The sequence below is a fragment of the Thamnophis sirtalis genome, unplaced genomic scaffold (genome assembly GCF_051295495.1).
Source record: "Thamnophis sirtalis isolate CommonGarterSnake01/CBP01778 unplaced genomic scaffold, rThaSir2_p1.2 scaffold_7, whole genome shotgun sequence".
NCBI classification, from domain to species: domain Eukaryota; kingdom Metazoa; phylum Chordata; class Lepidosauria; order Squamata; family Natricidae; genus Thamnophis; species Thamnophis sirtalis.
Window position 1 is genome coordinate 63,082,493 of NW_028261387.1, and position 19,300 is coordinate 63,101,792.

Consider the following 19,300-nt stretch of genomic DNA (forward strand, 5'->3'; position numbering starts at 1 on the left):
AATTAAATACATTCAGAATTGTAGGATTTATAACAATAACAAGATAAATGATATTACCACAGAATTTTAGGAAGTGTGAAATGCCCAAATTCCTTCTGAACAAATATTCCAAGTTTTCATAGGTTATATACAGGAATAATAGCAAATAAATTGGCAAATTTATAAAATATGTAAGAATTAATATTGCTAATTTAAATATGGAATATAGTGCTCTTTCTACTTACCTATCTACCATCTTATTCCTAGACTAATATTCCTAGACTAATATTCCTAGACTATGTAAAAATATTTTAGTAGAACTGAAAAACATACAAAGCAAAATATCTACAGTTGTGTCCTTTTATAGAGTCTTCCAAAGGAGCCATATACATTTTAGTATTTTAAAAATATCTGTTTCATGCTGCCATGCATTTTGAAGCATTCCTTTCAAAGGATGTTTATATCTCTTTTATTACCAGTGCCGTTAAATAAAAATATTTCCTCTTTTGTTTTAGGATCTAAATCCAAATAACCGTTTTGTTAGAGCAGGCAATCTGAAAACCCTTGCTGATCTGTATTTTTTTGGGGGGGGTGTTGGCCACTTTTGCTATGAAAGACATTAAGTTAAAAATGCACACAATCAACATTTATATGTCCTTTCATTAAAGTACCATATTAATTAAGCCTTTTTTTGTTTCTATGTGTTGTTGTATATTATCCTGCACAGGGCTTTTACTACTGGGACTGCACCAGCACCAAGGTATCACCACTCAGCAGTCGTTTCTGGAAGCAGCATGTTTGTATTTGGTGAGTTATCAGAAAGCTAAGCGAGTTCTAGGTGTAATGTAGGAATCTTAGTGAATTAGCATGAGGAGTTAACCACAAACATATATAGCACCGACAGAAAAATAATTGATAAACATTATCAATTCATTAAGGTGAGCAAGGTCTGAAAACAATATGGAATAAGATAAGTTTTAAAACTAACAGTATGAAAATAGTGCAGGAATCAGACATAATACAAAGCATACAGTAAATAAAAAATCAGTATACATTGCACAAAGTAGACATGACAAGTTCTGGATATCATATATGTTTCTTATGAAGTATAAAGGCATTAATTGGTTTGCTTTATGTAACCATATTTATTGTTATAAATAATAACTCCTTATCAAATTGTGCAAACCGACTCTTTTATTATAACATCATCATCATGTAGGTGGCTACACTGGAGATATATATTCCAATTCCAACTTGAAGAACAAAAATGATCTTTTTGAGTATAAACTTGCAACAGGCCAATGGACTGAATGGAAGATTGAAGGAAGGTAAGAGAGTATAGGCATTATTACATAAACCTGTAAAAAGTGCAGATTCATAGAGCAGCACTCAGTAATAATTTTGTATATAATTATGAAGGCTGCAAAGTGATCTAGAGATTTTAAAAATTTAGCCCTTTTTAGTTGATAAACAGAATAACATAAAACCCTCTACGGTAGAAGTCTTCTTTCAATCCATTTGATTAAAAGAATCAGTAAAAGGCAGTAATTAGTGGCTATATTTACAGATAAAGCTGAATAAAGAACAAATGCTTTTATTTAGTCAGGACCCCAAATCAAACTAAAACTAAAACAATAGGCTGTTAAAAGGTTCCAGCCCTTGATTTATATATTTAAGTGTATGGTAAGTATACTAAGTATATTTATATACTTAGTAAATAAACCTAAAACTTTACTTCTGTGATTGACTTCACTAATTCAAAAAGGAAAAAAAAATCAATTAACTGTTGCTTTTTTCTTGATGTGCAACTGTAACTGAATTAACATTTTGCTTAGCCTGAGGGAGGATCTGGAGTTTTTAATGTGTTGATTTGTTTTTGCTCTCTCATTAAACTACGAATACCAAAATCTTCTAAATTATTTATCCCTCCAAATCATCCATTCCTCCATCCATCTAAAGCAACTCTGGCCAAATAATACAAAATTAAAAGAATAATAAGTAAATAATATAGATAAATTATAAGTAATATAGATAAACATATGCTCATCATCAAATCCCAATTTGTCTTTAGATTACCAGTTGCCCGGTCAGCTCATGGTGCAACCGTCTATAGTGATAAATTGTGGATCTTTGCAGGATATGATGGAAATGCACGGTAAGATACATTATTTGTCTAAAGCTCTGATTATTTTTATTAATAATGATAAGGCAATTCATTTTTAAGACTCTTGATGTGATAAGATGAAGATAGATTTACTTGCATGCCTTTATTAGTATTTTAGTTTACTATTGGTTTATTATGATATTCAGAAATTCATAATTAAGACCTAATTTGCAATTATTGAGCAATTTAAATGAAATAAATTATATGAGCTTTGTTGTTCTAACATATGTTTCTTCATTGGAAAAATATGTTTCTATCTTCTGGAGCCTTTTTTCTCAAGAAAATTAATTAGTAATAATATATAATATTTGGCCAAACCTGGTTTGACCAAATATTACGATAGGTTCTCTACTGTCTCCCTGACTTCCAATACCTAGTTGCTTGTCTCTCCAATATAATTCTTCCCTAATCTAAAACAAATTAATGAAGGGTAATTAAGGATATAGATGATTGAATTGTAAATGTTTAAACATATTTCAGGAGCTTGGGATCAGTTTCTTGCATTAAAAAATGGAATCCATTAAAAAAAAAACCTTCAGATTCTCTATGGATTAATTTTCAATGTGGAAGAGAAGGTGAGAAATAATCTCTGGAGCAAAATTCAGGCCTTATGTCTTGGAGCTCTAGCTATGACAATTGCTTATAGTGACAGTAGGTAACAGGGATTATAGGTTGCACACTGCACTCCTTTTGGCCCCCAAATCGTACAGTCTCCTTGGATCTCTATCGCTGAACTTTGACTTTTACCATTTTATGCTGCTGGGGAACTATTAATTCAATTCAATTGAATTAATTCAATTCTAATATCTATTAGGGCTTTGGGCTGGAAATTTTCCTTCACATAAAATAGAGTGTGCTGTTACTGTTACATTTCTACAAGTATATTAAAACTTGTATTTTCCTTCAATACAGATTAAATGATATGTGGACTATTAGTTTACAAGACAGAGATTTAACGTGTTGGGAAGAGGTAAGACAATATCTTAATATTGTTAAATTTTCGATTAAAATATAATCCCTGAATAAGAGTTGAGGTTAATCTATTTAGAGATGGATTGTAGTGGAAACATGAATGGATATTCCTAATTCAACAATTGTCAGTATTTCAGAAACGTATTTGAACAAAGTATTGGATGTATAGTTCTAACTGTGTGCAATTCTTCATATTTAAGTTATATTGTTCCTGATAGATTATACTTTAGATAACTAAGACTGAAATCCTCATTTTTCAGGAGTAGGCTTATTAAATATATTTTTACTTTTAGCAAGGGTACATAGATACGGTATGTAAATCAAATTGTTGAGCTTTCAGTATCTGGTTTTAAAAAGTTTAGTCCTTGTTTATTTTCTGATAGTATGAACAAATCACAATACATTTCAGTCTTCAAATTAACAATGAATCTATAGCTCTGACTGGCGGGTGGGGAATGGAAGCATTAATAGTATAAATCCTTCCATTTCCCACCATCCAGTCAGAGGTGAAGAAGCTTCTTGGATGAGAAGCGAAATATCTTCAAAGAAAAACCACAATTTATTGCAATTTATTTTGTGGTATTGCTTTTCAGATTAAACAAACTGGTGAGATTCCTCCTTCATGCTGTAATTTTCCTGTAGCTGTCTGCAAAGAAAGGATGTTTGTTTTTTCTGGCCAGAGTGGAGCAAAGATTACCAACAATCTTTTTCAGTTTGAATTCAAAGAAAAAATGTATGTATGAAATATAACTGAGCAAAATCAAATAAGTTTAAAAATGAGTATCTTGGATTTGCAGTATCTAGTGGAAATGTTTACTATAATTTAAATTCAAAAGCTCTTGAAAAATTATTTGAAAAGCATTCCACTGGTTTGATTTGATGCTGCAATCTTTTTATTCTAACTTCTTTGCATTGTTGTGATGCTATTGTGCTTTTATTTTTTATGCTATCTCTTACATTATATTTTTTCTTTGTAAAATGCCAAGAGTCATTTTGATCGCAGTAGAATAGAAATATGTTTAATAAATAAATACATTTCTATAAAGTATCTCGGGAAAAAATTGTCAGTTATGAGGAAACGTTCAATGGAGACATTGAAGAAAATGCCACTGAAAATGAAAAGCATGAAAGGACTTTGAGAGTGGTGTGTGTGTGTGTGTGTGCGTTCAATTCTGTTTTTGACTCCTGATGACTGCCTGGACAATTCCCTGAAGTTTCCTTGGCAATATTTTTTTGAAAGCAGTTTGCTACTACTTCCTAGTGTATGAGAGAATGACAGGCCAAGGTCACCCATCTCCCTTTGTGGGACTAGAACTCATGGATTCCCAGTTTCCAATCTGATGGCTTCACTGCAACATCAAACTGGGTCACAGGAGTAGACTATAATATTTCGTATAACTGAAGTAATATTGATTACTTCTGTATTTCTCTTGTTATGTGTATTAAAGCAGTCAACCTACATGGATTTAGCTTTACAGTTTCAATAAGGCATTTGCTTGAATTATTTTTATTATGAATGAATTATTCATTATCGGTGTACAAATTGTAATGGACCAAAAAAAATCAGAATCCCTTTATTAGGCCATTATGAAATTACATTATATTGTATATGCTAGTCAAGTTGATTTCTGAGTAGCTTATTTTGTCTTATCAGGGCAAACATTCTACAGAGTGATGGACTGAGTTGCATTTCTGTGTTATTTATGAAAACAGATTAAGGGATACTGTTGCAAAACCTACTATAATCATTTAGAATTAACATTTAAACACAGCAAAATGCGAAAAGGATGCATTAATTATAAACTCAACTAAAATGTTATGTGTTCAGTTTAAGAAAAGAACAACAAAAATGTATGTTTGTAATTCCCATTGTTTTTAATGTACTTACTTCCTAGTTGAGGATTGTATCCAAAACTTTGATTAGCAGATAAGCAGTATAATAACAATTTGCAAAATATTTTCTACACATAAAAAAGGGAGAGATTAACAATCAATCAAACATACAAAGGAAGATATTCTTTGTTTCATAAATTTCTTTAAAACAAGTTGCAGAGCATTTCAGAGTAAGGACCAGAATTCACTTTTGACTTGGTGAAGTCATGGCAAAAACTAAATCTTATTAAATCTAGATGTAAATCTAAATTCAAACCAACTTTTAATTACTGTAAATACATGAAATAATACATTGGGATTATTCTTGAAATTTTCCTTTCTGTGAAACATGACAGCTGTTAGAAGAGTTGTAGGGCTTGAATACAGCTCTGTGCATTTCCGCTTTAGAAACTGAAACTCTAAAAATTCAATTAATAAATAATCTTTGTTTTTTAAAATATCAGTTGGACACGAATCCCTACAGAACACTTACTACGGGGCTCTCCACCTCCTCCCCAAAGGAGATATGGTCACACAATGGTTGCTTTTGATCGTCATCTCTATGTGTTTGGTGGTGCTGCAGACAATACGTTGCCTAATGAACTTCATTGCTATGATGTTGACTCTCAGACATGGGAAGTTATCCAGCAAAGTCCAGATAGTGAGGTAAAAATATAATTAATTGCCTTTAATTAGCTTTGCAAAATCTCTGATTTAACAAATTGATTTCATATATGAGAGATAGAATTATAAGGAAGGAAGAAAGAGTGTAAATGGTATAAATGCTGTTATTAAACATGGAACAAATTACCACTGGAATTTTAACAGGTTATTATATTACAGAAATAATATAAAAATACTTATTCACTCAGGCCTTTTAATGTTTTGGTGTCTTGATGTTTAATATGTTAAATGTTTCGTTTAGTTTTATTATGTTTTGTTTTAACATTTGTTGTTTTATTGCTCATTTGTAAGCTTATCAGATCCATTAAGGAAACGGATGTTATACAATGTGTGGGGTATATATGTGAATAATTGGGGTGGTTCCTGGGTAAAAGGGGCATTTAATCACAGCTAGTCTATTGATGAGAGGTGGAGCATTGTGAAGTGGTAAACAAAGTGAAGGCTTTACCCTTCAGGGATATACCCACTCTTTGTTATGAATACTAAGATACTATGTGATCTGACCATTTTCCTTGGTTTGTTGTTGGATTGAGAGGTTTTTCTATCTCTTTCTTTGTCTGTATTAAAAAGACACTATTCTTTTTAAATATGAACTGACCTGTATACAATAGTGTATCTGTATATTGTGGTGGATCAACATATGTGCTATATTTCCCACACAGTTGTGTTGAATCTCAGGCCTTGAAAACTGATTTTAGACTAGAAAATATTGGTTACAGAGCACCAGTGAGGAAAACTGAATTTGTGGTTATGCATCATAATATTTGTAAAGGGTGTTTTGCATTCTTTGTTTTAGTTACCAACTGGAAGACTCTTCCATGCTGCAGCTGTCATCTGTGATGCCATGTATATCTTTGGAGGGACAGTGGATAATAACATCAGAAGTGGAGAAATGTATAGATTTCAGGTAATATATTGAAAGTGTTGTTCATTGATTAATATAAGATACTAGTTTACGTTTTGACAATGAACAACTTACTATTTACTGTAAGTTTACTATTTAGTATTTATGTAGCATAGAATTCTATTTTGGAGCATGATTTTTTGATCAGGAAGAGACTGCTACATCTTATATCAAGAGTTTCAGGGAGATATCTAACATGAAAAATGATTTTTTATGGAATATAATGGAAAAGTTTCCTTCTTTAGCTAGTTGAGATCTGATGTACAAGTTGAGAGCAATGTTAACTTGTCACAGAAACAAGTTAAAGTGCAGCTATCTCACGCTAAAGAAGCATCAAGATCTAGCAGAATTATTTTCATTTGCAGAAATTTAGAATCCAGCTGTTGTGATTTCATATTTGAACTTGTGTTCTCCTACCACTTTTCCCACCATTTTTCTTTTTGTATAAAATTGAGTAGTTTCCAACATTGCAAGTTGTCTAGTTTCATTCCTGGATCTTCTGAACAGTTTGTGTTGTAAATAGTTAATATTTCATATACATAACTTTTCCATGTAGAGTTGTTTCTGTATGGTTGTGTTTGAAGAAACTACCCACACTAGCAGTCCTCAACCTTTTTGGCTTGGCAGCCTAGCTGGGGGAACTGGGCCATGCAAGCAGTGGGTGGCATTCAGACAGCCCTTGCACGAGCAGTGGGCCGGACGCATGCAGCTCAACTTGCATAAATAGCAGAAGGGCGCACACATGGACAAGTGCCCATCAACCTGCCACTTGCTCAAGTTGAGCTACACACGCAGGTGCGCATTCCAGCCAGCCACTCTCACAGCCCAATTCCTTATATGCCATGGCCCGGTAGTAGGCCTCAGCCCAGTGGTTGGAGACCTACATTTCTGTTTCCTTATCTTTATCTTATATCATTAGTTCTTTCGTCTGCTATTTATTGCCCAATTTCTGCATTCTGCATACCATTTTCTGTCCTAAGAGGAAATAATACAATGAATATGTATGTATGTGTGCATAAATTAATTAGGTCAAAGTTTTTCTTGGTACAATTTCTTATTAAAATGGTGTACAGCAGCGGTTTTCAACCTGTAGGTCGCGACCCCTTTGGGGGTCGAAGGACCTTTTCACAGGGGTCGCCTAAGACCATCAGAAAACACATATTTTTGATGGTCTTAGAAACCAAGACACGGCTCCTCTATGGTTGGGGGTCACCACAACATGAGGCACTGTATTAAAGGGTCGCGGCATTGGGAAGATTGACTGGTATAGAGCAAAGAGAGTTAAATCTTACAAATAGTGTACCATTATATTGGCTCAATGACATAAAGAGTTAATAACACTTATGTAATCTGTTCATGCCAAACTGTCGGTCATAGCAGTAAAACTTTCCATTTCAGACTGTAACATAGCAATAACTTTTGATTTCAGTTTTCATGTTATCCAAAATGTACTTTACATGATGACTATGGAAGACTATGGGAAAACAGGCAATTCAGTGATCTAGAATTTGTGCTTGGGGAGGTAAGTGAATTATAATGACATGGCTGAAAAGTTTTCTCTGCAGGAAATATATGTATATATCATCTTATATACTTTGTACTTCGTTATTTATTAATATAATTGTATTAACTGCTGATAAGGGGGTTGGAAATATTTCCAGGGGCCAGGCTGTGTATGATTTCCCTGTTATATTGATAAAGAAAAACTAAAGAAAAGCTTAGAAGAAAGATGAGAAAGTGAAAAATGTGTTCTGTTGTTTTCTGCTTTTGAGATATGAGTAAAGAAAACAGCTAAAGAAAGCAGTTTTCATAACTTCAAAAACAGATACTTCTTCAGCCCCAATATAATTACTTGATTCTAGAAGAATGTCAATTAGATAGTTACTGCTTCTATAAAGACCATAGATGAACTATGTTGCTGTTTGCTATATATTCTCAGCCTATATAATACTCATTTCTTTGGCTTAGTAATATCTGCTCATTCACTGGAAAAGTGAATCTTTCTTTCAGCCCCTACTCACGATTATCAGAGAACATAAAGAAAAGCAAACCGCTTCTCTGTATGTTTAGAGTTGTTACTCATCAGTTTTCTAATTTGCTTCAGTTTTATAATTGCTCCTTTATTAAATGAGAACTGAATTTTTCCTTTTTTGTTGTTACTGTTGGATGTATGTTTTTTTTAATGTTTTTTCTGTTTTGTATTTTTTTCCTATTGATAAAACATAATAAATATATATTAAAGAACTGAATAGAAGTTAGTCTCTTGAAAATGGGAGGGTACTCTTTCAGAATTTTTTCACAATCGTAGAAGCTTCCTAAAATAGATCTCATGCAGATACAGAATATATGAGTGACTGCCCAAATGACCATTCCTAGTAAATTAATAATCGAAATCAGCCCTTATCAATAAAAATAATGTTATATATATATATATATATATATATATATATATATATATATATATATATATATATATATATATATATATAACACACACACACACACACACACACACACACACACATACATACATACATACAAACTATATATAAAAACTGGCTAAATTTCCAATATATAGTGTTTTTAATGTTCAGTGATCAACAAAATCCTGCAATTCCTTTTCCATGCTATCTCCCTATTTCTGACAGAAAGAAGAGAGGGTCCGAGGGCATGCAGCTATTGTCACAGCTCGCTGTAAATGGCTAAGGAAAAAAATTACACAGGCAAAAGAAAGGCTGAAACAGGTATGATTTATTACAAATATTTATTGGATCTCACTTTTCCAATTTATCTTCTGCAGTAAATGAGGACATTGTGTAAATTACTAATATTTCACCATAAACGTAAGTTAGAATATGTTTGTTTGTAGCAATCAGCTCTAACTCTTATCAGGCCATTTATTTGTAAAAAGCATACAAGAAAGGATATTACCACTAGAACTAATTAGAGACCATTATCATTGCTTAGCTAAAGTTTAATGCTTATGTTCTCTTATTAACTCCATTCACAGTGTCTTTTGATATGTACCAAATTGAAACAAATGGATAGGAGGGTCACAAGCCACTAATATTACTTATTAAGAAAAGAGCTGCAAATCGGTGCTTTCATGTTAGCCTGTTGAACCTGTCATATAAATAATCCAAAGGCGTGGTTGCTTTCAGTGAAAAAGTAGTCTAGAAGTGATGGGTGATTTCTTTTCTCAGTACCTACAACAGGATATAATATTTGGGAAAATCTTAACATATATACCATCGTCAGACTTAGTTTGCTATTTGTATTAGAGTCTATCTTATTTTAATAACCAGTTAAAGCAAACATGATGGCAAATTTGTCTAATGTGATTGTATATGCAAGGCTATATAAATAACCATGTAATTGTTTCATTTTGTGGCAATGTTTTGCTTATAATAGAATTGACTTTTATGTATTTATTTTTTTCAAATTTAGATAAGCTTTTTAGATAATGTTAACCCTAACTTTTCCCTCTCTTTATTAGAAATCTAAGCAAGAGATTAATGAGGAAGGACAAGAGGCGCCCCAAAAGGAAACGGCAGGCAACAATGTAAAGATGGGTCGCCTTCAGCCACTGCTGGAAGTGACAATCCGGGAAGCTGAAGCTCAGCCCTTTGAAGTCCTCATGCAGTTCCTCTACACAGATAAAATCAAATACCCACGCAAAGGTATGATAGTAGAATTGATTCCTGGGAAAAGTAGTGCATGTTTTCTCTGTCTGTTTTTGGAATTCGTCTTTCTAAGAAAGAAAAAAATAAACGTGACTAGTGCAAGAGGCTTATGATACTAAAACCAAAAGCAAATTTCATGTAATCGCTATCCACAGCAAATTTTAATATGCTTATGCCTGTGTGTCACAGACCAGACCAGAATATGTTCCCAACAGGATGTGTGAAACTCAGAGCAAAATGGGCATTAGAAATCCTTAGCAGTTGGGTAATAGCTCCCCATTGAAAGATGCCTTTGCCTAACATTATAAGAAATATTTGTAGGAAATATTTAAGAACCTTGAATTCTTAAATTTAATTAAGAATTTAATTATTTCAAAAACTATTTTTTTAAAAAAAAATTAAGAACGTCCAGCAGCAGGCTGGATAATGAGGCTATGAATTCTCAGCTGAGATGTGTTGAGAATTTGAGCTTAAATGAATACCAATAAGAAGGAAAAGGAAAGAGGGGAATGTCTTTCGAGGAGATAATAAGCCAAGTGCTTCCTTATATTACACTCTTGAACAGGAGAAGCCAATAGAGACAGGCTTGAATAAAGTGGTTATTTTATCACTTTATTATCCCACCCTGTTTGTGTCCCCCAAGCAAATAGCCTACTTACTGAGCAGAATTTTTGTGATCGGATTTTTAAATAGCCTATATAGATAGTTTTTAAAACCCTATGTGCAATGCCAGAACATGTGCTTTATAGGCCAGTGTTTCTAGATTAAGCTAGTAGCTGTCCAGCTTAAAAGATTCATCTTGCAAGGCCTTTTTTTGTGATCAGTAATCTAGAGAACCACTACTTTAAAGATAGTGTTTGACTTGCAACCATTGTTTAATGGCGGTCCAGAATTATAACAGCCTCAGAAAGGATGCTTTGTTATGACCCACAAAGCACTTCCAGATGTTGAAAAACATTGTACCCTTATCCCCACAGTCATATGATCACAATTAGGGTCCTTGGCAACCTGTTTGAACTTACAATTAGTTGCAAACTCCATGTGATCATGTAATTGTCACCTGCAGTCTTCTCTGCTGGGGGTTAGCTGAAAGAGCTGCTTATTGAGAAAAGCTGAAGTCCTTCGGTGGGGTGCAGGAATGGAGCTGAAAGAGTTCCTTTCCAATGCCAAGAAAGAGCTGAAATTCTTTGGCAGGCAGCTCTTTCAACTCCCAGAGATGAGGGAGCCAAAAATCTAAAAAGAGTTTAGAGACCATAGTAAAGTTCTGCAGTGCAGACCTGGTTTGTACCTGGCCTCTCAGGGCCTCCACTGCCCCATGAGGTACCCTGTGCTACACTAATGGCCTGCAATGTCATTTAATGACCACAACAGGGAATGTAGGGATTGTGGTAATTAAGTGAGACAATTATGTGGGTATTAATGACTGCCACAACTTATGATTGTAATGGGCAGGCTCCATTGCAGTCATAGGTCTGTACTCAGGGTAATACAGATATCCCTTGACTTCCATCATACTGTTTTTATCTTTTTGTATTTGATTGCTCTGTATTGCATTTCTTAACAAACATTCTTAACATGTACATGCTTTAACAGCATTTTAATATAGGCCTTTAGAGATTCATTTTTGCAATATTAATATTGGAAATCAAATTATTATCTTTCCTGCCTGCTTTCTCACCTGTCATATTGTTTGCAGTATGCACAATTAATTATTATTTTTATTTATTGTGACATAGGGCATGTGCAAGATGTTCTGCTAATCATGGATGTGTACAAGTTGGCTCTTAACTTCAAACTATCCCGATTGGAACAACTCTGTGTCCAATACATTGAGGCCTCAGTAGATCTGCAGAATGTACTTGTTGTATGTGAAAATGCAAACAAACTTCAGCTTGATCAGCTGAAGGTAGAGTATTTTTGAAAATTATAGTCTTGGTGGTTGAAGCACAGGCTAGAAATCAGGAAATTGTGAATTCTAGTCCTGTCTTGGGCACAAAGCCAGCAGCATGACCATGGATCACTCACTGTCTGTTAACGTTAGCAAGTAACCAAACCACTTCCAAACTCTTCCTAAGAAAACTGCAGGGATTTTTCCAGCTAGTCAATACTAAATCTTTAGTGTGTGTGTATAGAATTAATGTATTTTCATATATAAAACTGTTTCATTTTAAACTAACTTGAAAATTCTGGTACCAGGCAATCAATTTTCAAGTATTTTTCTTGAATGAAGCCACTCATTCTTACATGTGCTTCAGCTTTTTTCCATTGTTCATGTATCAGTAGATGTTCTGACATAGGCTTCCTGATACAGTAAAAACACACGTTTAGTCCCAAAAATCTTGTTTTTATTTCAAAGGCTGTGAATTATGCTCATTCACAGCCCATAATGAGTCCCAAATAGTTTGTAAAGAATCTGATAGTAGGCTGCCAAAGTCCTTCAGAATAAGGCTTTATCTTTCTTGAAACGTTGCCAAAGACCTAATTGGCAATTAATTTGGCAAGGCCACACGGAGCAAAGAGTCAAAAAAGAGCTTCAGAATATAAACCGACTAACAGGAACAAAGTTGCTTCCTGCAAAGGCTCATGTGCCTTTGCTCCTCTTTTATGTCCTATGGGAGGGGCCAATCACCTCCAAGCCTTACTCCTGAGTCATCCTTTTGTCTTAACTGTTCTTGCCTTCTGACAGCTCTGTGCATGTACACACTGGGAACAGGGGGAGCCTGTTCCTCTGCCTCACTGGAGGCTCCGGAGGCAGTACATAACTTCCAGATGGCCCTGGTCCCCTCTCTGCCTCTGACGCAGAACCCTCGTCCAAGCCTTCCCCAGACTCCAGGACTGGTCCATGTTCCTCCCCAACCTCCTCGATGTCCAACTATGCTGCCAGCTCTGCAGGCCGCTGGTGGACCACAACAATAAACTGCAAACTTGAATTGTTTAAGGGAGATTCCAGCTCCATTGGGAAATAAAAAATAAATGGACCTGATCCCATAGGTTAAATAAAATAGAAAAGTAGATGTTACAACTAAAGGAGAAAGTATGCTAGCCAATATTTTCCTCATTTAGAGAGATTCTGTTAAAGAACTTTGGCAAGAATCAAAGGAAGAGAAATAAACTGGCTATATAAATTTCTGAATTTGAATCTTTCAGAATTAGCTTCTATAAATATTGCATATTCATAGAGTTAACTGTAATGCTTGCAAAACCAGTCATTTAAACTCTATTGTAGAATTTTTATTTTATTATATTGTAGAATTTTTCTACAATTTTTTGAAATTATAGAAAAAATGTTCCAAACATGATTTTCTTACAACAGCTCATGTATATGTACCCATTTGCATACATATGCTTCTTCTTTTTTTTTAGGAACACTGTCTGAATTTTGTGGTAAAAGAATCCCACTTTAATCAGGTAATAATGATGAAAGAATTTGAACATCTTTCTTCATCTTTGATAGTAGAGATAGTACGAAGAAAGCAGCAACCTCCACTTCGAACACATTCTGATCAGCCTCTTGATATCGGTAATGTATCTTCCATCCAAGATGAACTATTGTTTTCACGCTACAGTAACTGGCTTTTTTCAGTGCTATTGAAACTTCAAACTTCATTAAAAATGGTAATAGGTTGTGTTCTGACTCCCACCTTGTCCGTTCAGGAACGAAAGCCAAACAAAACGTACAAAAGAATGTTTTAATCAGTCCCGGCTCTTGCTGGCTGTGAGCCCAAAAGAAACAAAGATAATTGCTCTGGCAAAAGTCCTATAACTCACAAACTACTGCAAAACAGGATTATAGATATCAAGTCACTTATCCAAGTTGGCTTCTCTCGATTTGTGAACGCGAACGGGGAACGTTGACTTCTGCAACCAGGGCATGGTACCAGCAGTCTCTTTATACTCAGACAAGGATCCCAATGAGCAACAGCTGCTCGCAATCATCTCCTTTAACTCCTTTATCCTTTATGCTGAGTAGACCTAAGCCTGCATGCATCCTGATACAACTCCCAAATGCTTTCAGGAACATTCCCTTTGATCCAATGCTCTGCCGTCACCTGGTGGCCAACCAGTCTCTCCTCGCCCTGCTCGGAGTCGACACCCTGTCCAGAGTCCTGCACCTCCTCCAAGGCCGACTCATAAGCCCCCTCGCTGTCAGAGTGTGGCGGCAGCTCCAACAGCTCCTGCCGGGCCACAACAGGTTGAGAATACCTAGAGTAGTACCTACATGGACATAACTTATCTAACTGCCTCTTATTGCTAAAACTGATACTGTGTTCTCTTTAAATTTAAAGCCACAGTATTTTGCAGGGATAATCCTTTGATCTTTCTATAGGAGGAAAAAATGAAAATGTATTTTTCATATCTCCAATTACCGGTATATATTCCAAGTATATGTGCTAATCTCTGACACTGCTGATTATGATCAGTTTGCTTGGGATGAAGAAAAGCTTACCACTATGAGAAATAATTATTTTGCCAATTAAAATTCTTCAAACTTCCCCCAGGTATTAGATTTCTGATGTTCAGCTTTGTAATTCGACTGTGCAGTAACTCGTATCTGTTAACTATTTTGCTTAGTTAATCAATTTGTCATCTCAAAATTTAGAAATAATACAATAATACCTTGTAGCTTACTTTGGCTTTAAAAAAACAAATCAGGTTGTGTGAGAGACAGAGAAACTGAAAAAAGCTTCTTAGTAGAAGCAATTGCAAATCAGTTCTACATTGTTGCCAAGAAAACTATCTGGACATGTCTATAGTCAGTAACTTGACTTAGGGAATTTGGTACCTTAGATTATCAAATATTACGAAATTCCTTTTGATGGCATTGCATTGCACTGACAGGTGAATACATAATTGCAAGTCATTTCTAACTGTTCTGTTATAACTAAATTAATGGTTTTGAACATCTCGGGCAAACCTTTTATGTTCCTGTGTGTGCAGGAACCTCGTTGATTCAGGATATGAAAGCCTATTTGGAAGGTGCTGGTCTAGAATTCTGTGATATCATTCTACTGTTAGATGGCCATCCAAGACCAGCTCATAAAGCTATTCTTGCAGCCCGCTCTAGGTATGTTTTACATGTGAACAATCCATGATATAAAATTATACAGATGTTAGAATATAACTTCTTATTTTGACTTTTTTTTATTGTAAGATAAAAATTAGGCCCAAGCTTGCAGGCCTCCCAGTTACTCTTTTTTTCTTGTATATACAGAAATTACCATATTTTTTGCACTATAAGATGCTCCAGATCATAAGATGCACTTAGCTTTTGGGGAGGAAAACAAGAAAAAAAGTCTGCCTCCCAGCAGTTTGCCTCCTTGCAACAAACAGCAAACAACATGGTCAGCTTCAGCACAACCTGATTTAGCACGAGCAGCTGATTGGTGGTTGGATCAGCCTCCCAGAATATTGCTGATCAGCTGTTCCAGTCTGCGGGGATCTCCGCCATTGCCTATTGCCTCCATGCACCCCATTTTCAGCCTCCGTGCATCCCCTTTTTGACCTCCACGCATCCTGTTGTTGGCCTGTTCCAGGTGACAGTGGCAGTCCCTGCCGCCTGGAATGGACCATAAATGGGATGCATGGAGACCGAGAATGGGGTGCACGGAGGCTGAAAACGGGGCACGCAAAGGTGGCAATAGGCAGCAACAGCGATCCCTGCAGCCTGGAACAGCTGAGCGGTGGTATTCCAGGAAGCCAATTCAACACCTCTGCTCGTGTTAAATCAGGTTGTGCTGAATCTGATCAGGCTGTTTGCTGTTTGCTGCAAAGAGGCAAATTGCTAGGAGACAGAGGCCAAAGGGTGGGGGCTGACGGATGGGCAGGGCTTTGGCAATATCAGAAGGAGATTTCAATATTTTGAATGTAGAACTGTTATTGAATGAATACATACATACATACATACATACATACATACGTGTGTGTGTGTGTGTGTGTGTGTGTGTGTGTGTGTGTGTTTGTAGATTTTCACAGGTGTAGGTATGCTGGTCTTTCCCATGTAAGATTGAGATTGTCTTGGCAACGTTTCAGCGAGGTCTGGATTTTGTCTTTGGGGTTTCTTAAGATGTTGCCTATTTTTTGGTCATTGTTGAAGGCTGTCTTGATATTGTGTTTGTGGAGAATTTTGCTGATTTTATCTGCGGTGCCTTTGATGTAAGGGAGGAGGGCGATGCCGTTGTCCTGTTCTGTGTCTTGGTTTTTGGTGGGGAGTCTCCCTTTGGATTAGGTTGGTAATTGTTTTTCTTTGGAATCCGTTGGAGATTAAGTGTGTGTAATTCAGTTTTCAGGTGGTCTTTGTCGGCTAGGTGTTTGGTTCTGGATATGATGGTCTTGGCTACAGAGTTGATCTGTGCAGGGTGGTGATGGGATTGTGCGTTTAAGTAGTGGTTGGTGTGTTTTTTTCCCCAGTAGATGGTGTGTCCTAGGGAGCCATTGGGTTTTTTGTAGATTAGGACGTCCAGAAAGGGAAGTAAGAAAAAAAAAGAAAAAACTTCCTCCCTTTTCCAGCACCTTAAAACTACAGGACATGAAATTAATTTTGAAGGAACCAGGTTAATCTCCAAAACAGAACACTTCAACAAGAGAATAATTATGAACGCTATCGAAATAGAGAAACACCCCCGCAACATGAATAAACGTGACGATACCTCCCGCCTACCAGATATCTGGAAACCAGCCCTAGTCAACATACAAGTCCCACCCACCACCCAGACCGTTACAATATGAAAAAACGGACACACAGCCACCACCAATCAGCACCAATCTACCAATCATGATACAACCACACAACCAATCATTCCACTTACTGAAACAAAGCCAGCACTCCACACACACACCACTAAGATTTATAGAAAAACGGCAGCTCCGACCACGCTTTAAGTCCAAAACCCAGCCTAAAGATGGTGAATGAGACCTAACTGAAACGTTGCCAAGACAATCTCAATCTTACACGGGAAAAGACCCAAATACAACAAGACCAGCATATATATATATTTTGGCATACCAGGGGTTGTGACTTTAAATATATAGCTTTCTCCCTGGCTCAGCTGATAACGGAGGACAGCCTGTGGCTTAGTGGTTAATACATCTGCCTAATATGTAATATAGCTGATGAGAGCTAAATAGCTTGAAATAGATCTATACTAGTCTCCCTTTATTTATTTATCAGCACAAACACAAACACACATATATACACACATACACACACACACACACACACACACACACACACACACACACACACACACACACACATATATATATATATATATATATATATATATATGTCTGTGTGTGTGTGTATGTATATGTGTGTGTGTGTGTGTGTGAGTGTGTGTGTATATATATATATAATTTCTTTACAATTTTTATTTATTTATTTATTTATTCATTCATTCATCTATCCATTCATTCATTTTTATGAACTTCCCATCTCCCCCAGAGAGGGAGTATGAATAACATTGTATAAAACCCTTGCACAATGTGCAAGTTTAAAAACACTGTAAATGGGTTGCATTTGAGAAACAAAATTTTTTAAAGAGGCATTTTAAAATGCTCCAGCATTTCATTCTCTACTCTTTATTTTGTGATACAATTTTATGAGAACATGGCAAGTATGGAATCAACCATATGGTTCAACCGGTTTTTTCTTTTTTCTCTCCAGTTACTTTGAAGCCATGTTTCGTTCTTTTATGCCAGAAGATGGCCAAGTTAATATTTCGATTGGTGAGATGGTGCCAAGCAAACAAGCATTTGAATCTATGTTACGATATATTTATTATGGTGAAGTGAATATGCCTCCCGAAGATTCCCTGTATCCTTTATCTGGCTTAATATGTTATTTGTGTTAAGTATTGCAACAGAGATGCTCAGTGTTTTCTGGCTGAGGACAGACTCTTTCCATGGTGTGCCAGGGACCACAAACCAAAATTGTTAAGTTCTGGGCTAAGAGTGGAGGTGAGGAGGCCAGAGTAACTTCTAACAGCTCTTGATTCAATACTGTCTGAGGCAATTTAAAAACTCCCTGGCTGACCTAGCTCCTTTTATAGGAACTAGTCAGCCAACAGAGTATTTTCCTGCTCCAGCAGATAACCAAGATAAAACCTTCAACTACACTTATCTATGTAACAAAAATGAATGGTGCCAGGACAAAAGCCACATTAATTACAGGTAACAATAATCTCCAGATTTCTTTTTACTATTTTCCCCTTCCATTACATTCAAAATTGCAACTTTAAAATCTCTGGGGATTGTACCTAAGGTTTAAGAGATTAATCTGTGCCTCATTTTATACAACTCTGAATGCAGAATTATATATAAAATTAACTTATATTTTTGTGGTAATAAATATCCGGGATAGGGCTTCAATTAGTCTTGTAGGATAAAAGAGAAGAGGAAAAATAAATGCTTATTAGTGAGACCCTGTTTTACGAATGTTAACTCCAAAGTTCATAACAGGATCGTTTTTCCTGACAACTTGTCCATAATCTACTAAGGCTGAGAATCTGATTTGGTAGCTTTAAAATACTCAATATTTGCAGGATGGAAATGGAGCCTCCATATTTTCATTGTTCTCCTTCTTGTTCGAAAGCTCTTTGTCTCCTGATAATCTAGTATGTTCTGATGCCTACTGAAAATAGAATGAACATCACAGTCAGATCTAAAACCAGTCCACTAATTTTCCACTATTCAGATTAGAGTTCCTCAGGCAAGGAAATAGATTGTTGGTGGCTCATCATAAGAAGTAATCCTCTATGAACGCATCAATTCTGGGTTTTTATTTTGCTTACACCAGCTCCTTTCTGTGTACTTGAGTTCACAGAGAATTGGGAAACAGCTGCTGCACATATAATATAGCTGAAATGGCAGCAATGTGCATGGCCCAGAGCCAAAGACAATTTTCAAGAAGGCAGCCAGCTGCAATTATAACAATAACACACTAGAGAGAATATAAGCAGAGGTCAAACCTTTGTTTGTCCTTATTGCTATTCTGTTTCGGTTTATTGTACTTGCATCCTTACAACATGAAACACGAATTCTCTT

General features: G+C 35.7%; 1 protein-coding gene across 2 annotated transcripts in view; it reads left to right on the forward strand.

Annotated features, from left to right (window-relative positions):
• Positions 1–19,300, forward strand: part of LZTR1 (leucine zipper like post translational regulator 1) — a 29,858-nt gene that overhangs the window by 4,567 nt on the left and 5,991 nt on the right. For both annotated transcript variants that reach the window (XM_014059305.2, XM_014059306.2), the window contains exons 4-17: positions 707–786; positions 1,199–1,307; positions 2,051–2,134; positions 3,056–3,113; positions 3,709–3,848; positions 5,452–5,653; positions 6,468–6,578; positions 8,005–8,097; positions 9,224–9,319; positions 10,072–10,255; positions 11,995–12,164; positions 13,622–13,778; positions 15,197–15,323; positions 17,922–18,071. In XM_014059305.2, the coding sequence (XP_013914780.1) occupies positions 707–786; positions 1,199–1,307; positions 2,051–2,134; positions 3,056–3,113; positions 3,709–3,848; positions 5,452–5,653; positions 6,468–6,578; positions 8,005–8,097; positions 9,224–9,319; positions 10,072–10,255; positions 11,995–12,164; positions 13,622–13,778; positions 15,197–15,323; positions 17,922–18,071 (1,761 nt within the window). The remainder of the gene's footprint in view (positions 1–706; positions 787–1,198; positions 1,308–2,050; positions 2,135–3,055; positions 3,114–3,708; positions 3,849–5,451; positions 5,654–6,467; positions 6,579–8,004; positions 8,098–9,223; positions 9,320–10,071; positions 10,256–11,994; positions 12,165–13,621; positions 13,779–15,196; positions 15,324–17,921; positions 18,072–19,300) is intronic.